This window comes from Myotis lucifugus, unplaced genomic scaffold (genome assembly GCF_000147115.1).
Source record: "Myotis lucifugus unplaced genomic scaffold, Myoluc2.0 scaffold_16, whole genome shotgun sequence".
NCBI lineage: Eukaryota > Metazoa > Chordata > Mammalia > Chiroptera > Vespertilionidae > Myotis > Myotis lucifugus.
The window spans coordinates 14,087,690-14,107,379 of record NW_005871064.1 but is presented as its reverse complement, the minus strand read 5'-3'; the positions used below and the strand labels follow the sequence as shown (position 1 = coordinate 14,107,379).

The following is a 19,690-nucleotide window of genomic DNA, read 5'->3' as shown; positions in this document are numbered from 1 at the left end:
GGCACACATTAGTAACAAAGAAACAGAATTTCCAGAGCATTAGGCCCAGAAATCAGGATTTTAAAAAGATTCCCAGGTGATTCTAATGTGCAGCCAAGGTGGAGAACCACTGCCTTAGAGGAAAGAGTGTGATGTGAGGAGAACCATCAGGCAGGGAAGACAGACAGGCAGCCACAGGTAGAAGACAGCAGAGACAGACTGGTGGAGGCACAGACTTGCAGAGCAAGACAACAGAGAGATGGAGGGGACAGGGGTGGTGGCCAAGATCCCTTAGCCTTTCAAATTGTAGTAAGATCTGCTGCTATTGTTCCTATAACTGCCCTTCTGGTGGAAGCACAGAGAAGCCCCAAGGGAGAGTGACAGGGTAGGAAAGGAAGAACCACCAGCTATGCTCCAGAATTGGTGCCCACGAGAGGTAATGAGCAGACAGGATGTGCATTGCCTGAAGGATGTGAATGGTGTGAACGTGAGCTTTCTGCTGCTCTTGTGTGTGTGTGTGTGTTGTGTGTGTTGTGTGGTATGGTGTTTGTGTGTGTATGTGTGTATGTGTGTGTGTGTGTGTGTGTGTGTGTGTGTGTGTTGTGTTTGTGTGTTTGCCTGGAGAGGAAGCGAGCCAGCTGAGAAAGCCTGGGACAAGGACAGATAGGTATGGGTCCTTGGCTGAACCTGACATAACAGGGATCTTAGAGAACATTTAGAGGCGTGGCTGCCTGGCTGTCCATGGTAACTCAGTGAGTTATTTGGGGACCCAAGGCTGAGGACATTCTCTGCCTCACTCTTTGATCTTAAGGAGTTGGAATTTCATTGCAATCCATTGCAATCCAAGTTATTAGGAGAATTACAGAAGTTAGTACACTGTGTTTGTAAAAGCCTTGAATAGTGCTTGGCATGGAATAAATGCTATATAAGTGCTTAGTACATAAATGAAATAAGATTAGGATGTATTGTCATTGTGTTCATTTCCTAAGGCTGCCATAACAGAGTACCACAGACTGGATGGTATAAAACAACAAAATGTATTCTCTCCAGTTCTGGAGAGTAGATGTCTGAAATCAAGGTGTCAGCGGGTCATGCTCCTCTGAGACTCTGAGTAGAATCCTTCTTTGCCTCTTCCTAGTGGTGGCCAGCAGTCCTTGGCATTCCCTGTCTTGCAGCTACCTCACTCCAGTCTCGGCGTCTGTCACCCCTTGGCATCTCCCTGTGCATCTCTCCAAATTACCGTCTTCTCGTCCAGACACCAGTCACATTGGATTAGGGCCCATCCTAAGGACCTCAGCTTAACTTGATGACATCTGTTAAGACTCTATTTCCAAATGTCACTTTCATAGGTACCAGAGGTTAGGATGTCAACATGTCTTTTAGGTGGGGCACAATTAAGCCAATAACAGTCACTTAAAAAGCATCAGTTCTCTTTAAAAATACATATATTTTTGTGGATTTCAGAGAGAGGAAGGAAGAGGGAGAGAGACATAGAAACATCAATGATGAGAGAGAATCATTGCTCGGCTGCCTCCTGCATGCCTCCCACTGAAGATCGAGCCCTCAACCTGGGCATGTGTCCTGACTGGGAATTGAACCATGACATCCTGGTTCATGGGTTAATGCGCAACCACTGAGCTACACCGGCCAGGTAAATAAAGCATCAGTTCTGGCTGTGGTTCTTAGATGACAACTCCACCTTATAGTGAAATCAACACCCAGAGAGGTAAAAGGGTGTGTCCATGGTAACTCAGTGAGTTATTTGGAGACCCAGGGCTGGCACCCAGATCTCCAGCTTCCTGGTCCTTCTGATGAAACATGATCAGAACTCTTTTTAAAAAAATACATTTTTATTTATTTCAGAGAAGCAGGGAAAGGGAGAGGGAGACAGAAACATAAATGATGAGAGAGGATCATGGATCAGCTGCCTCCTGCATGCATCCTACTGGGGATTGAGCCCGCAACCTGGGCATGTGCCCTGACCAGAAATCGAACTGTGTCCTCCTGGTTCATAGTCGATGCTCAACCACTGAGCAACACGGTCTGGGCTGATAAGAACTCTGGACTCAACATCAAGGTTCTCAAACGTTAGCATGCATTAGAATTGCCTGGAAGGCTTATTACTCACCTGGAGTTTCTGATTCAGTAGGTCAGGGGTGTGGCCAGGAAATTGCATTTCTAATACGTTTCTGGATGAAGCTGATGCTGCGGATGCAGAGACCACACTTGGAGAACCCCTGTTCTTCATCAGTAGTGCTCACGCCTGGTGGCACATTATAATCACCTGGCAAGCTTCTAAAACCCAGACGCCCAGGCCGCGCCCCAGACCAATTACATTAGCATCTCATCTGTAATTGTTAAAGCTCCCCATGTGAGTTGTGCAGCCAGGGTTGAGAAACACGGCTCCAAAATACATCAAAGAATGTTTTCAGAGAACAGCCATTCTTCAGAGCATCTGCTTCAGAGGATTTGCATTTAATACATAATGAGGTCATTTAAATCAACATGGCTGTTTCCTGTATTGAAAAAGGTATCATAACCAGAGAGCATTTATTGAGTGCTTACTATGTGCCATGGCCTGGGGAGAATGCTTTGCTGGTCACTTATTGTTTAATCTCCACAGCCATCTTCCAGATGAGCACTGCTGAGACCTGCATTCTCAGATGAGAGGCCACTGCCATCCAGTCACTTGCAAGAGTTCACACAGCCAGTCTGAGATGGAGCCAGGTTCTGATGCCAGGCTGCCTGGCACCAAAGCCAGTGTGTTAACTGCTACTCCACCCTACCTCCTGACATAAGAGAAAGGGGCGTGTTCTCCTTTAAACCCTGCACACATCCATACCCTCATTTACATATTGACTCTGACATGGTGCAGCCCGGCCCCTACCTCAGTGATAGTAGTTGTGGGTCAGTGGGTTTGGATTCCTGAGGCTCCGCTGCATTCATTAGGGACGAGAGCCATGTGTACTGTGGACTGAATTTGCACTTCAGATGTCATTCTGAAAAGGGAGGTGGGGGAAAGTTGGAGCAGGTGTCCTGAGCTCAAAGGCAGAAGCAGGGTGGGTCCTGCGGCTTCCACCAGGGGGCTGTGTGCCTTGCCTAAGCCCCTCTCCTCTGTCTAGGCCTCAGTTTCTTCTATAAAATGAGAGGATGGCTCAGTTCTTTTCCAGTTCTCAGGTGCAGCATTAGATCCAGTCATGGATCCAAGCACAGCAGCAACCTAGCTTCAAAGAGTATGAAGCCAGCTTTCCCCAGGAGTGGAGTGTAGCTGCATGTTTTGTTGGCCACATCCTATGGGCTGGGATGGCCCTGTGGGTTCCGATCTTTTGTTATCCTGGGGAAGTCTGTCCAGGGATGCGAATGGAGGATGAGTCGGGGAAAGAGCCCTATGGGGAAGGGGAAGTGTGCCTGGCTAGTGTCTCTCCAGGAGACTTTGTGGCTCTTCACATCCAGGGAAGAACCGTTGGTGGATCCCCAAGACTCTTCCCCTGATAGACCTGGGCCTCCTGTTCTCAGCCCAAAAGACATTCAAGGGTTTTGCAGAATCCAGTTGCTGGAATCCCCGACTTCCTCTCATCCAGGTGGTTTCTCAGTCTCTACTTGAACTCCTCCAATGAGAGGGAACTTTTTACTTCCAAAAGCCTAAATACGGCGCCGGGCATATCTGGCATTTCACCTCATGGTCACCTTCTGCCTAGCAGCCCCTGGTACAAAGGAGGTGCTCATTAAATATTTTTCCAACAACTTAATGTGCAAAGAGGAAGAAATTAAAGATGTTGGGAAGGGGACAATGACTTCTAAGAATTGGGGAAATTTGGGCTGGACCTTAAAAGATAAAGAGACGGTTGCCAAAGGAGAAAGAATGGCAAGGGCAATTCAGGCATTAGGCACTTCCAAAAGAGACCCACACAGTTCTACTTTGCTAGAAATGTCTTCCTTTTCTCAAGTCAACCTGCGCCCTGGGGCCACATGGAGCCAGAAGTCAGATGTGTGAAGAGAACCTTCCTGAATATTCCCTCTCCGTGAAAAACATGTCTGTTTCGGCCACTGCTCCTCACATAGCATGACTTCAGAACCCTTCACAGCCCTGAGGCCCCTCCCTGAGCCATCACACCTGCTGCTCTCCCTTATAAAGTGTGGTGCTCTGACTAAACCACAGGACTCGAGGGCCAGCTCAGGCACAGCCCTGCCGCCTGCCCTCACTCAGCTAACAAGCAAAGGTCGGAGAGACCCGGGAGTGATCTGTTAGAACAAAGAATGCCAAGAGCTGCGGCCATGTCATACTGTCCCCACCTGTCAGAAGCAGTAAACTTCAGATTGCTGGTCTTAAAACATTCCCCAGCTCTAGAAATGCACCTGCAGAGGAATACATAGGCTTCTGCACGCTCTCTTTCCACCAGCTTTTGGTACCCCCTGCTGGTGAAATTGTGTGATCCAGTTGGCAAGAATTTCAGAACAAGGAGAAAAAGAAAATTCCAAGTTTGTGTAGTCACAAATAAGTGAGTCCTGAAGGATATGAGGATTCCATAAGTTATAGGACCATTCCCTGTATCACATGACTATTTTATGAGGTTTTTGTTTTTTGCTTTTTGTTTTACATCTATAGCTGTGGCTCTTCTGCAGGCTCTGAGGAGGGGGAAATCTCTGACTTTTGTAAACATTCCATTAATTCCTCGAGCATCCCAAGAGTTCTGTTGACAACCACAGGAAGGAAATGCTAAGTTATTAGCCAAAAATATTCATAAGTATAAATATTCCAAGTCACGAAATAATTTCATGCAGGTTTTTCTTCCTTTTTCCTTGTATGTGTCTTTTTCTAAGTGGTTATAATTTGCAGTCAGAGTAGGATGACAATCTTTCTACACTTCAGATTGTAGGGTTTTAAGTATAAATTTGTGCAACAAATTTGTTGAGCACCAGTTATGGTACAGCCGCTCAGCAAGAAACTAGAGTAGGTGCAAGAAGTCAAAAGCCCTTCATTCAAGAGGTTCTTGCCCTGGTGGGCAGGAGAGTTGAATCACTGCGTGTGGACTAGTCAAGTGCTTAGCTGACATGGCAACAAGGCATTGCTTGATCTCCTGCCAGGATGCAAACCAGCTATTAGGTCTCTCAGAGCTTCATGTGTTTCTGCTCCTTGGCTTTTAACACCTTTGTGATTTGATGTTTGTTCTGTATTATTGGTTTAGTGCCTGTCTTTGCCATGCATCTCTGTTCTTTGAAGGTCAAAGTTATGTGTAGTGGTTTGTCACTGTGACCTCCTTCCGTCTAGCAGAGATTGGCACATGTAGGTGCTCAATAAATACTAGTTGAATGGCTGAGTCAACCAAGCAGAGAAAAGTGGAAATATGTTTAGGGGAAATCTCAACAAGATATGACTCTGGAATGCCACTGAGCCTTGCAGGATGAAGAGGTGGTGGCCAGTGGAGGAGAATGGGGGCATTTAGGAAACAGAGTATTGAGGAATGGGTGCAGAAGGGAGATGAGTAATTGGTGTTTCCTGAAAAGGAGACAGGTGTGAAAGAGAAGGCTGAATTGAAGCTGGAGCCACAGTCTGAGGGTCTCATATGGCCTCCTCACTGGCTTGGATTTTCCCTTCTCTTAAAAGGGAGGGGAATCAATTAAACTCGATGGCAATAGGAAAGGATATAATTTTTCCTTTATTACCAGAGGATTTTTAATACTTAAAATTTGAATTCTGATAAAGTTAGGTCCCCAGACTGTGATTTTATATTTTATTTCCTTCTGTATTAACTCCATTTCCACTTTGTAGCATGTGTACCTGTTGCTGAAACACCTGTCTATACCTTTTTAAATTACTATAGAGCAGTAGTTCTCAACCTTCCTAATGCCGCGACCCTTTAATACAGTTCCTCATGTTGTGGTGACCCCCAATTTCATTGTTACAAATTGAACATAATTAAAGCATAATGATTAATCACAAAAACAATATGTAATTATATATGGTTTTCTGATGGTCTTAGGCGACCCCTGTGAAAGGGTTGTTCGACCCCCCCAAAGGGGTCGCGACCCACAGGTTGAGAACCACTGCTATAGAGCATCATCATCATCATCATCATCATCATGAACAGGTAGCATCAACCATGAACTAAGTACTAGGGATGTCGTATGTCGGTTTTTACAACTCAGTTGTCCAATTTTTAAATACGTGTTTTGGAGAGGCTCAGTGTTTCATATATTTATCCAGGTGTTCAGAGCTGCCCAAACATTTCTGTGAAATGCCATTTTTCATAGAAGCAGCGAAGCTGTTTTTTATTAATATTATCCCTTTGGAAAGCAATGATTTGTGCCAAAGACAGCTCTCTCCATATTATTTTACCCTGAATGGAATGAGATTGGTTAGGAGTTCTGCCCCCAGGGAAATATCAAAGACTCCGATACATAGTCATTTATAGTTTTAAAGTTTACTTTCTTATCAAGTTTCCTTTTATTTCCTCCTGGGGCGATGTGAGCACAGCTCGGGTAGAGGCAAAGGATCTGATGTATATCTTTTCAAATTTATGATTAAGAAGGTCACATATACATTTTTAAACATATTCCTTTTTGATAATAAATGAAGAATAAAGCTTCAAAATGTCATCAGTAGCAGAATTGCTCGTTTTTCTTTCGTTGGCGTTCCCCGCTCCCTGTCTGATTACTTGTAGGTGGTGAGAAAAACTGATCCAGTGCTACCTTTCCTGTTGTTTTTCTATCTGCCTGGAATAGTTTCACTAGGGGAACAGTATGCTTGGGGCCAAAGCATTGTAAGAAAGATGCATTCCTACTCCTAAGTGCCCAGCTTTCCCCAGACCAATGGGTGAAAAGAAAAGATAAAGAATTCCATTTTAGGCTGCATCTGTATACAAATTGTGGCCAAAGGAGGGAGGTAGAATCACTTCGTTTCTTCTGGGTAGGGATTCCTGGAGCAGATCCACTCTCCATGCTTCTCCACTCTGCTCTCTGTTTTCAGAGCTGGATCCATAGGGACTCCATGTCACTGGCTTCCCATTGGGCTCAGCGAATGAGAGCCACTGTAGGAGGTCAGGGTAGAGGGGAGGAGGTAGCCAGGCCATGATGTCTCTGGTTCAGGATTGGCTGGCTCCTTCAAGAGAAGGCCATTTCTATGCAGGTGGCCTCTTCAGGACTCTCTCCTTTTGGGTTCTGGTGACTGCTTCCTCCCCTTTCCTTCTGGACACACAAGTGGTAGACTGCTCTCTGGTCATATATTCTACCTTGGGTTCCCCTACACCCTCTCACCTTTGTTGGTGGTTCTGTGCCAGTGGTGGGGAACATCCAGCCCATGGGACATATAAGGCCCATGAAATCATTTGGTCTGGCCTTGCAGGGGCATTAGGGGTGAGTTAATGAAAGTCTGACCAAATGTAGAGGCTAATTTTGAAGTTGAAAATTTGGTATGGCCCAAGAATGATGTTATAAATCTCCAAATGGCCCTTGGCAGAAAAAAGTTCCCCACCTCTGTATAAACTCTTCTCAAGTTACACTCATTTACTGGTAAGTGTGCCATTGGTCATTCTTCTGTGTGATCTACACCTACGTCAAGGGGCCCATGCAAAGGAGGATGCTAGCATAGTGTCCAACTAGAATTGATCCTGGATGAACTGCTCTCAAACATCTCTAAGTCCAGGTTTATCCTTTCATTTAATACCTCTTCTGACAGGGAGATCATTACCTCTTGAAACTGCCTATTTCATAATCAGGAGGGTTCAACTTTGAAGAATTATTTCTTATATGGCACTGAATTTGACTTCTCTGGGACATCTGTTCTTCTCTCGTTGAGATAGGAGGGACCAAGATTAAATCTGAAACCAAGTTCTGTGAAAAATGAAGGAAGACAACCAGAAGAATCTCCTCTTGAGATTTTACCTATAGCCTTTCATATCATAGGAACATAATAACTATATTTAGATGCATAAATGTTGGGAAAACCCAGAGAGACCATGCTGCCTTTCAGACACATTTGAAGAACTATCATATGCAAGAGGGCTTAGTCATATGTTTATATCTCTGATGATAGATCTAAGACAAATAAGTTAAAACTTAAGGGAAATAGATTTCAAATCCATGTGGAGAACTTTTAACCCGTTAGCTCCTTAGGTGTCAAAGTCTCCATCACTTGATATAACCTGGGGATTTCACAGTGGGGCTGTTGGAGGGGGTTTCAGACTTTGGAATGTAGTTGATCCAGTGGCGATGATATCAAAACAAGCATAGCAGCTGTGTTGGGTGTTCACTGTGTGCCAGGCACTATGCTGTACGTGTTTCACACGTTGTCTCTTTTAATTCTCACAACGCTTTGAGGCTGGTCCTGTTATTTGCCACAGTACACAGAGGAACTTGCCCTGGGTCATGCAGCTGCCAGGTGGTAGAGGTAGAATATGAACCCAGGCCTGCCTGATGTTAAAACTAATGGCTTTAACCTTCAATGGGCAGTGGCAGAATAACCTGGGGAACTTGGTGGCCATGCAAAGGTCCAGGCACTGTCCTACTTCATGAGCCTGGGCCTGTGTGTGTGTTCAGCTCTCCAAATGATTCCATTTTACACCAGAATTCAAAAGCACTGCTCTAAACTAGTATTATTATAAATGCCCATCTGGTTCTGAGAGTCTGTTATGCCTAAGTAAAAAGGTATACATCAGGTTTAGCTTGAACTTTTCTCCTTCTGAGCTACAAGGCTACCTAAACTCCACCCTCACCCACTGCCAACCACCAACCCCTACTTCAATCTACCATTGTTTTCTTAATTATTTCATGAGCTCAGTTCCTGAGAAAGGTCAGACTCCATTGAAATCTCATTCAGAGCCATGGGAACAGAAAGATCAATCTGGCCTCTCATGCCTTTGACAGGAGAGCAAGGGAAGCATCATGCTAGTCTCACCGAATTCCTGTTCTAAGCTCATCTAAGTTCATCCTGTTCCAAGAACACACCGTAGTTGGAGATGAGGCAGGATGCATATCATATTCCTGAGTAAATAGAAGCCACTAATGGTTTTAGAAGGATTTAGGTTTATTCCACCTTGATACTGGAGGACCCACCTTGACTCTGTTTCTGGAGACTGAACCAGGTTTGGGGTTGAGGATGATGGGTAGGGAAGGAGAGCAATCTGGTCTTCTCAACGCAACTGGCACCATCTGACTGTGATTTTTTCCCTTGCACATGTCCCAAAGGAAGCTGGCCAAGAAGCAGAAGGAGACACAGAGCGGAGCCCAGAGGGAGATGGGGCCTGTGGCCTCGACCGACAAACCCACCACCAAGCTCAGCACCAGCCGCAATGATGAAGGCTTCTCCTCCAGCTCTCAGGATGTTAACGGATTCAGTAAGTTGAGCTCACTCAAGGGAAGGGAATATCTGTGGTCCTGCTTGACCCTGTTACCTCTGCTGTGGACCCCTCACAGTGGTCAGGTGCTGCTGGGCATGGGGTTGGGGTGCTTCCTTGGGACGGCCCAGGATGAAAGTTCTCCAGGGAAAAAGTTGGGACCACCCATCCTGGGGTGAAAAGCAGAATTTAAGAATTGCCTCAAAATGGAGTCAGCCATTTAACTGCTTGTGGCATAAATAACGACAGGTTAAAACTAATAACAGTAAAAAAAAAAAAAAGGGAGGAGGAATACATGGTTATGCACTTAAGGAGAAAAACATGCCATATTGAATTGAGTGTCTTACAGTTTTTAAAACAACATTTGATATAAACCATGTAAGGTAGATGAGTCATAGATTATTGCTGTATCTGATTTGAATGCTTGGGAAACTGAGGCCTAGAGAAGCAACTTCTCTCAAGTCCCAGCGCTGATGAGTAGCATATTCAGACCTGGAAGCTATGCCTCCCAAACCTTGGCCAGTTCCAAGCTCCGGCTAATGTTCCAAGTGGCATTTAGTCAGGAGCACCTGAGTCCTCACGCGGAGTTAATACAGGACCCCGAGCCAACAGAAATGGCTGAGATTCCGGGGTTGGCCCTCCTCCAGAGGGCATCCTCCGGACGGGTGACCTAAAGTTACCTTGGTGATCAGACTCGAGAGAACTGACTTGTGTTCAGATTGTTCTGTCGGCCAGTTTTTTTGTGTGTTTTTTTCTGGGTTTAATGGAATGCAGGGAATCTAAAGGAATGTGAGCATGGACAGATGACCTCCACACACTGTGTCAATGACAAATGGAAGAAACCATGTTTTGTAAAAATCACTTTGGATGTGATCAGTTTGGGATGATTCAGATCTTCAGAAGATGAAGAAAGAAAAAAAGCAAATGTTTACTGACCGCCCTCCTCCCTACCACAGCCAGTGTTATTGTTCCCATTTTATAGAAAAGGATTCCAAGGCTCAGGGTGTTGTGCTGACCTACCCTGAGTTCCACCGCTAGTTCCTGATGGACCCAGGATCTGAGGGTAACCCAGACCCATTGTTCTTAACCTCCTGTGCAGCACAGAACCAACCCATCCAAGGCAGTTTTCAAAATATGCATATCTGGGTTCCAGGCCTTACCCACTGAATCAAAATCTGAAGGAAGAGGCGTATGGAGGGGATGAGGGGTAGGGCAGGGATGAGGAGTAGGGAGGGATGTAGGTTTGGTAAAAGCCACTCAGGGGTTTCTATAGGGACCTTGGTTAAGAATACTGAACTTCAAGGGCAGAAATGGCTTTTTCAAATATTGATGTGCTGCCTTGGGAAAGAGAGATTAGTTTTAAACTTATAAAAAACTTATAGAAAGGTTGGGAGGGGGCATAAAATGAATACTCTTATAGCCTTTGGCTTGATTCACAAATTGCTCATATTTGTGAGCGCGCTCTCTCTCTCTCTCTCTCTCTCTCTCCCCATATATATTCTCCAGAGAATTCAGTATGTGTTTCCTAAGAACTAGGACAGCTCTTCAAAATAACCACAATGAACTTATCCTACCCAAGAAATGTAACCTTAGTTCAATACCTAATATACCAGCCCATAGTTGAATTTCCTCAATGGCCCTAACATTTATTATTATTATCATCATGATTATTATTTTAATCCAATAAAAGTGATCACATTAGATTGGTCATCATGTCTCTTCAGCCCCTTTCATCTAGAATAGCCCTCCCACCTGTATTTTATCTTTCAGGATGCTGACTTTTTTTTAAAGGGTAGACCAGTTGTCCCATAGAGTATTCCCCAATTCAGATTTATCTGATTTTTTCATCATGATTACATTCAGGTTAAACATGTTGGCAAAAATACAACATAGGTGATTTCATGTGCATCTCCTTGCCTTCTATCAATAGACACATGGTGTCACTTTGCCCATTATTGATGAAGCTCAGTCTGAGCACTTCTTGTAGTTGAGTAATGGCTTTAAAGACAAAGTCTAATGGCATGTAGTGATTATTTCATGAACAAATACTTAGCTTTCATTTTTCTGAGTGCAGAGCAAGTTTCTGGTCTGCCGAACCATAAAGCCAGTCCTTTTCCATTCTCAACCAAGGTCAATTGCTGGGATTCATATATTCCCTGGGGCCCGGGGAAAGGGGATATTGGCATGGACCAGGAGAGGGAAAGAGGGATGAGCAAGGAAATGGGCTTGGTGTGCCCTTATGGATTCCCCCCAGCCGCTGGCTGTATTAATTTGTCACTGACTTTCCTGCTTTGGGCCCAGGGGCAAGTCTAGCTGATGACACATACTGACTGAATGCCACCCATTTGCCCAAAACCTTTCCTGTACAGGCCAGTCTCTTGTGCACACTTTTTTTGCACTTATAAGAATGTCCTTGGAGAACTCTGAATGACAAAAAGATTATGGTCTAAGACGCATGACAATCATTGTGACCTCAAAGTTGTAGGTATGTGACCTTAAGCTTTCTGACCTGAAAGAAAAACCTGGGTAACACCAATTTCTTAGATTTTAAGGGGAAACATCATCACCCTTTTCCCCATGGGCCAAAACTTAGACTCTTCAGAAGAAAGCGCCTAAGACTGAGGTGGATTAGCCAGCCAGAGAGGAACAGGCAGAACACTGTACAGAGTCTAATCAGATATTTTAAAATCCAGAGACACTATTTCCAGAGGATTGATATGTGTGTTTTATATATACTCACACAGAGACATATATGTATATGCATTCATTTTAATGATACTGCTTTATAAAAAGACAGGAAAAACAAATTTCAATTGACACTATACTCAGTTATTAAGAAATTTTGCATTTGTTTGCATCAATCAACATGTTAGGATTGAATCTATGCAGCTAGTGTCCTCAGGCTATAGCCACAAACATGCTCTGGGGTTCTTCTGAGCGCCCTGGAATGCATCAGGTGCCTTTCCAAGTGCCTTGTGGAACCACTGGAATAAGATTTGAGGGAGAAAAAAATATAAGTAATGCTTACACTGGAGATGTTGAAATTGCTTCTGAAATCACCCTGCTGTATATAAAATTGAATCTATTTTTGAGGCATTAGGGAAGTGACTGTCTGCTTCGGCGGCAGTGTCTTTAGGAGGCCCTAGCCTAGGATTATTTGCAAATGTTGAGGAAACATTGAGAGTAGCAGAGCACAAGAATAGATGTCACATTGGAAAAGATTACAGATGAACGTGCCCCGAGCAATTATTTCATTATTGAGCAGGTGGGCCCTGACCTAATTCAAACTCTGCTTTTCCATGCAAAGGTTTATCTTCTGGGGTTTTCTAGTCTGAGTCACTGCTATGCTAAGTTCTGCAACATCCATTCACTCCAGCCCCCCAATTTTGCATTAGGAACAATGACCTCTGGGTGGCAAGGGTGATGGGGCTGTGTGAAGTATGGGCCATTGCTTTGACATTCTTGAAAAAAGGAGTGCATGTCATATTTCAAGGACCAACAATGCATTGTTTTCAGTTTAAAGAAATGCTGGCTTTAATCAAGTAATCTGATTTTGATCTTATTGCCCTGTGTGCCTGGTTGTGTTTTATTTTTTCTGAGATCTTTCACTCACTGGGGTTGTTTGCTGGGGCTTTCTTCTTATATCCCTACTTAGATCTTTATCTTTATATCTTTTATTCATGGTGTCTTCTTGTTTATTTTCAGGCCAAGTCAGAATGCTTCAAAACAAATCCCTGTTGACTCCCTATGATAGGGACTTTGGTTGCCTGCCTTTCCCATATGGCATTTGACAGACTCACTTACTCACTGGGTACTGTTAACTCTGTCTTTATTTTTATGCTTCCATTCTGTGCAATGGTTCCATCTCTGATGGGTGAAGACAATCTAGGTCAAAAAAGACACTGGGCCTTTAAGCTCTCTGCTGAGTAAGGAAATGGGCATGACTGAGGCCTTGGTGATGAAATTCAATGGCCATTTCTCAGCACTTAATATATACCTGTCCCTGTGCCATGAGTCTCAGGCACAGTTTGGGGAAGGGGATTATTGCAAAAATAAGTAAAATGGGGCATTGTTTCACAAAGAATAAATGTTTTCTCTTACAGGTTTTTCATAGTTTATGAAAGTACTTTTGCAAAGGAGTGAGAGATCCTATTCTTGTACCATGAGATAGCTAGCAGGTATATTATTGCCCTCATTCTACAGATGAGAAAACTGAGGTTCAGAGAGACCCCATGCCCCACATCACACAGGCATTTGCACAGTCATAGTGAGGATCCATCTCTCCTGACATGTTAGGTTCTCTCCGCCTAGTTCTGCAAAGAATTTGGGGAAATATCCTGTCAAAGTACCTAAAATTAGACAGCTGTAAGAGAAATAAATGATCGGGATCAGGAAAACATAAATGAAGACAAGGAGGTCAAAAACAGGTTATATTAAAATGGAATTATATTATGTTTAAAAAGTAATCTAACTATGCAAGCTGGTAACTTTCAAATTCCAATTTGCCTCTGAGTTTCCTAGTAGTGAAAGCCCATGGCACTTACTAGATCTGATGCGTTAGACAAACCCCACTCTTAAGTCTCCTAGGAACCCCATAATTAAATAAAATTACAATTTCCTAAATGAGGAAACCTAGTTTCAAAGAACTGAAGTAAATAAGCTCAAAGTTGCACACATAGAGTACGATGGGATCGAAGCCAAATAGTATTATCTGGCTTCTCCTGTACCATCAATGGCAGCCCACCGCTCACAGGTCTCACTGAGTGGGGCCACTGCGGCTGGGAGCGAGCTCAGCTCCACTTCTCTCCCGATGGTCAGCCAGCTTTTCAACCATGTGGGAAGAAGCTGTGGCCACAACTGTGTCCTACATGGAGGCCTGAGGCAGGCCCTGTCATGGAGCCAATCAGATCCCCACGAGGTGCCAGGCTCTGAGATCAGCATGTTCAAATATGGCATCTGAGTCCATTTTCACAGGAACCCTGTACAATTGGTATGTTTGTTATTCGCCCCAGTTTACAGTTGAGAAAACTGATGCACTGAGACATTAAAAGATCTTCCTCGAGTCACATGATGAAGAGATAGTGAGGTCTGGACCCCAAAGCACATGTTTTACTTTCAAAACCAAGTGCCTTTGTCTTTCCTCTCACCTTTAGCTTTCTCTCCACCTCAAAGCTAGCAATGGAGAGAAAGGAAATCAAGATGAGCAGCTTTGCTGGCTGGGAGCTCAGGGCCTTACCTTGGTTCCTCTGTCCACTTCAGAGCCTGAACTCCTAGGGCAGTGGTCAGCAAACTCATTAGTCAACAGAGCCAAATATCAACAGTACAGCGATTGAAATTTCTTTTGAGAGCCAAATTTTTAAAACTTAAACTATATAGGTAGGTACATTGTTATTAACTTAATTAGGGTACTCCTAAGGCTTAAGAAGAGCCACACTCAAGGGACCAAAGAGCCGCAATTTGCTGACCACTGTCCTAGGGCATCGGATGCTCTTACAGGCAGAATCTGTGGGAATTGTCACAACAGCTTCTTAAGAAGCTGGAACTGTAGACCTATGGTCCCATCCTTGGGCATTCCTGAGCTGGTCCAAGCCCTGTAGGTGGCCAGAGAGATGAGCATGCAATGGCCCCTGTCCACAGAGAGCTCACAGCCTAGCAGTGCAAACAGATGGTTCAGCAATGAGCATCTTGACACAGCCCAGCGGGGGCTGCACTAGCAGCCTGCACTAAGAGCCACCAGGCCCTTCCCCTGACTTTGTACCTCCAGTGTGACTGAGCATATACCTGGTAGGCAGCACGCATATACCAGGAGATATGTGCTGCTGCCGAGGAGGGTGGGTCCTAGTGCCTGATGCCCCACCTGCCTTTCAGCCCACAGACCACATAAGAGTGTTTCCTTACAGGCAGGTATGGAAATGTTCAAGCTTGATACCCCCGGGGATGGTTTGGCAGAGATGGAGCAGGCCGGGGGAAGCACCAGGCAAGATTTTAACCTGATTATTTTAGAAATATGTTATGTAACTAAAACAATTCAAATGGAGAAGACAGATCATGACTTTTTAAATGTAGTGGGGATTGGCTGGGGTGATGGCAAACTCCCGAGGAAGATTCCTTAACCCTTTCAGGAGGATGGTGAGCCAGCTGCAGAAATGGGTCTCTGGAAAGATTGGTGTGACCATGACCTTCCCGGGAGAAATGAGGGATGTGATAGCATGCCATGTTAAGGATCGCTGATGACACCTTCCCTTTGTTCAGGAGCTCCTCTGGGGCAGTCATTTTGCTAAGTGCTGTTCACATATTATCTGTAATTTTCAAAACATTGCTACCAGGGAGGAATTACTGTCTTGATGTCATAAGTAAGGAAACCTAAGCTCAATGAGGTTAAATACATTTCTGCTGTCCCATCTTTGTAATACCCCAACTTAACCTTTTACTCTTTTGCTTAAAATCCTTCAGTGCTTCCCCGTTGCTCCTGAGGTAAATCAAGGCTAAAGTCCTCAGAATGAATTTCTGGGCCCTTCATGGTTGGTGACCAGTACATACGCTGGCCATTGCTCAACTATCAGGCCCATTTGATATTCATTGAGATTTGTTTGGATGGATGAATGAATGAATGAATGAATGAGTGATGGAACTAGCATTCAAAATAAGATTTTCTAGCTCCAAGCCCATGTTTGGTTCCAATTCTTCTGGTAATGAATTCTGTCTTCTTTTAACCTGAAATCTGCTCTTGTAACTCCCATTCATTCATTCCTGGTTTTGCACACAAGTATGTATTCGTCAGCAACCATATGCTGGCCCTTGTCTGCCCTCTGATGTCACATGGATAATGAAGTCAGTCTTTCTCTTCCTGTCTCTCCCACCCCTCCGCCAGCTGTTGTACTGCTGCCACCTATATGCCCTGGAGGTCCTTCCCTGAGGCTAAGCAGTCCCCACATCAGCCTTCTTCTGGATACATTTCTCTTTTTCAATCTACTCAAAATCTTGATTGATACCTCTGTCTCCATTTGGCCTATGTCTATGTCCAAGACAAATATGACCCCCTACATGGGGCTTAATGGCTAGAAGTTCAGAGAGCTACCATTACCCTCCCGCTGGATTCCAAACCTGGGTTCAGAATACAAGGCTCATGTTTGAATTAACCTCCAAATGTCTATCACGTATCTACCCAACAAGGCTGCCTCATTCAGCCCAGGTGAAGATGAATTTGAGGGCCCAAGTAAAGGACTCTATATTTCATCCAAGCAGAGTCTTTTTGTGATATTTGACCCTGTATCCCAGCATACTGAAATATTTTTGATTTCTGATTATTTCAACCAGTGAGCTTACTTAATCATCCCAGTTTGGGGCCTCAAAATGTAATAATTATTAATGTTCATAATACCAATTATCATTTATTGAGCATTAATTATGAGCCCATTTCCAGCTGAGAGTTTTATATGCATTATCTTATCTCATCAGTATGTTGGGAGGATTAAATAACTGTTATGATTATCCCTGATTATTTATAAGTGAGGAAACTGAGGTTTAAATTGTGAGGAACTTGCCCCAGACTTTATAGCTTTCAATAGCTGAGCTGGAACTTAAGCCCAGGTCTGTTTGACACCCCACAGCCAAGACCACTCCACTATGCTTCCCTTTGTAAGGTAGATGTATTATTCCCATTTTATAGAGGAGAAACCAAAGTCCACAGATGATGAGTCATTTGCTCAAAGCTGTGATTCTTAAAATGTGGTCCCCAGATGAGCAACATCAGCATCACCTGGGAACTTTTTGGAAGTAAATTTTTGGGCCTCACCCCAAACCTACTAAACCCCAAGCTTACTGTTTGTAACAAGCCCTCCAGGTGATGCTGACTCATGTTCAAGTTTGAGAATCCTAGTACATGGTAAACCCCAGGACGGCCATCTTCCAAAGCCCTGGTTCTCCATGTGCTGTTGTCCTGGCAACAGTAGAGTGACAGGCACACTGGGAGAGGAAGGCTCTACCTCCCCTTTCTCGGGGTGGATTCACCGAGGAGACATTGACACTTAGAGGACCTGAAGGCTGCTAAGCCCATGGATAGCTGTGAGGGTCCCAAGCCGAGAGGTCCCCTCCCAACCATCTCTGGAACTTTCTCTCCTTTTGTCTGAACAGCAAACATCCTAATAGTCAGGGTGGAAGGAGTGGAAATTTACAAGGAAAAGCAATCATGAGTCACACAGTGAAACCAAGATTTCAACAGAACATTGTGAAGATGATTTTTTTTAATGCCCGAAATTCTGTTTGCAGGCACAATTATATTTTCTGGGTGCTACAGGATTAAATTGAATATAGGAAAAGAATTGAATGTTACAAGCTCGCTGCCTCCAGTTTTATCGAATATTCTACAGGGGTTATTGAATATCTTGTGATCATCCACTTGGTTGACAGATTAAAGGGCACACTTATTAAGTTCCTGGTAACTCAGTGTTGAATGGGATTGTTTATTCCTGGGAAGTGAAACATGGAAATTTAAGTAGCCTTGAAAAAGTTGACAAATTATCCATCACAGACACTAAGGAGTTAAATGAAGACAAGTTTCAGAGAAGGATATTAGACTCAAAAAGGGATATCATAGATCATCAAAACCAAAAAATTGTATTAGACACCATCTGATCCAACTCCTCATCTTAAAGATGAAGAATTGAGTTTTCTCAGGGTCATTCATTGAGTCACTAGCAGAACCTGGGCTAGAATTGAGGGCTGTGATCACTCTAGTCCTTGTCCCATGGTCTCCTGCAGAAGACTAAACTTTGGTTAATAATGGTTTGTCTTAAAATATTTTCTGTAGACCCCCAATCTGATTTCTACACAAAACAGATCCTTCTATAATTGAATTGTATTTTTCATTTCCTGGTTATGGGAGAAGCTGAGGTGTTCCTTTAAATATTCATTGAATGCTGACTATATACCAAGCAATGTAGGAATTGTAAAGTTAAATAAGACACGGTGTCTCCCTTCAGGAATATTACTGTCTTCCAAGAGGAGATTTGGAAGTGGATTGGTTTCAATTAATGTGATAAGTGATAGAGAAAAGGCATGGATAGTGCCCCAGAAACATTGATCAGAGTACTATGCAAGGAAATGGATTTTGATTTGAACAAGAGGAAGATTGTCCCAGGCGGAAGAGACAAAGGCTTGGAGGTATAAGGAGCATGGTGGGCTCAGAGAAGGGGGTTTGGGGCACAAGGTGCTATGGTTTGAGCTCATATGGCCAGAGATGTGGAATCTGCCTTTGGGACTTAACATTTCTAGCCTCATCAGATTCACTTTCCAGGAAATTAGAGTGATCCTAGTGTTAGGTGTCTTTGCATGTTGTTGGAACATGGCCTCATGTTGACTTGATTTGTATAGGTTCAGCTTTGCATGGTAGATAAGTAGGGACAGCATTTTATCACCTACAGGCCTTTCCTTTGTGAGCTGGCCCAGGCATTACTTCTCAATACCCTTCCAAAGAGACCTCAGTAAAGCTGCAAAGCTTAAGTTGCTTTTGACAGTTTATGCCAGGCCTCTATATCTTGAGGAGAAAATAGAATTGTTCTGTACACCTCACAGGTGGTCCTGAATTACAACAGGGCGCTTAGAAAGTGCTTGCTAAAGTAATCAGGGATAAAGAAGTGATGTTGAAAATGTAAATACACAGTTGCTAGGTAGCAGAATAAACCCAGCTTAGAGACCTTTCCCCCCCCCCCCTCAGCTCACAGCTACCGCCTTGATAAGTTGAAAACATAGCTAATAATTCGACTAGCTAGCATTTTGTGAGTAATTACTGGACAAAGAACTTTTCATGCATCATTTCATTTCATGTTTTCCACAACTCTATGAGGCAGGTTAGGGAAACTGAGCTCAAAGAAATTAAGTAACTGTATCAAGGGCACACAGCTACTAAGAAACCAAACCTGGGTTTGGACCTGGGTTTATGGTTGACTTATCAGCAGCCCATCCTTTTTGAAATACTTTCTTTGCTTGGCTTCTACTCTCCTGGGGTTTCTCCTTCCTCCCAAGCCATTTCCTATGCTTCTTCACTAGTTCTTCCTCTGGTTTCCATCTTCTAACCATTGAAGCATCTCATTGTGTACAAGGTGGTTGAAGACTGGGCCATGAATAAGGAAGCTGAGACACATCAAGATGAAACCCATTCAGTGGGATGCCCAGGGTCACTCAGCAAGTAAATGAAAGAGCCAGAACATTGAACCAGGATTTACATATGAGAAGTGCTGATAAAAAAAAACCAGTCAGTAAAAGCTTAGGGAAAACAGGGGACTATCAAAGGGGCTGTGTGGATGTGGTACAAGTGCAGAACCTTCTGGTCATCCACCTGGGCCCTTAGATGGAACTCAGAGTGTACGAAGGAGTCAATT

General features: G+C 43.9%; 1 protein-coding gene across 2 annotated transcripts in view; it reads left to right on the top strand.

The window, feature by feature from the left end:
• Positions 1-19,690, top strand: part of PTPRT (protein tyrosine phosphatase, receptor type T) — a 585,877-nt gene that overhangs the window by 464,032 nt on the left and 102,155 nt on the right. For both annotated transcript variants that reach the window (XM_023750890.1, XM_023750889.1), the window contains exon 14: positions 9,163-9,311. In XM_023750890.1, coding sequence (XP_023606658.1) covers positions 9,163-9,311 — 149 coding nt within the window. The remainder of the gene's footprint in view (positions 1-9,162; positions 9,312-19,690) is intronic.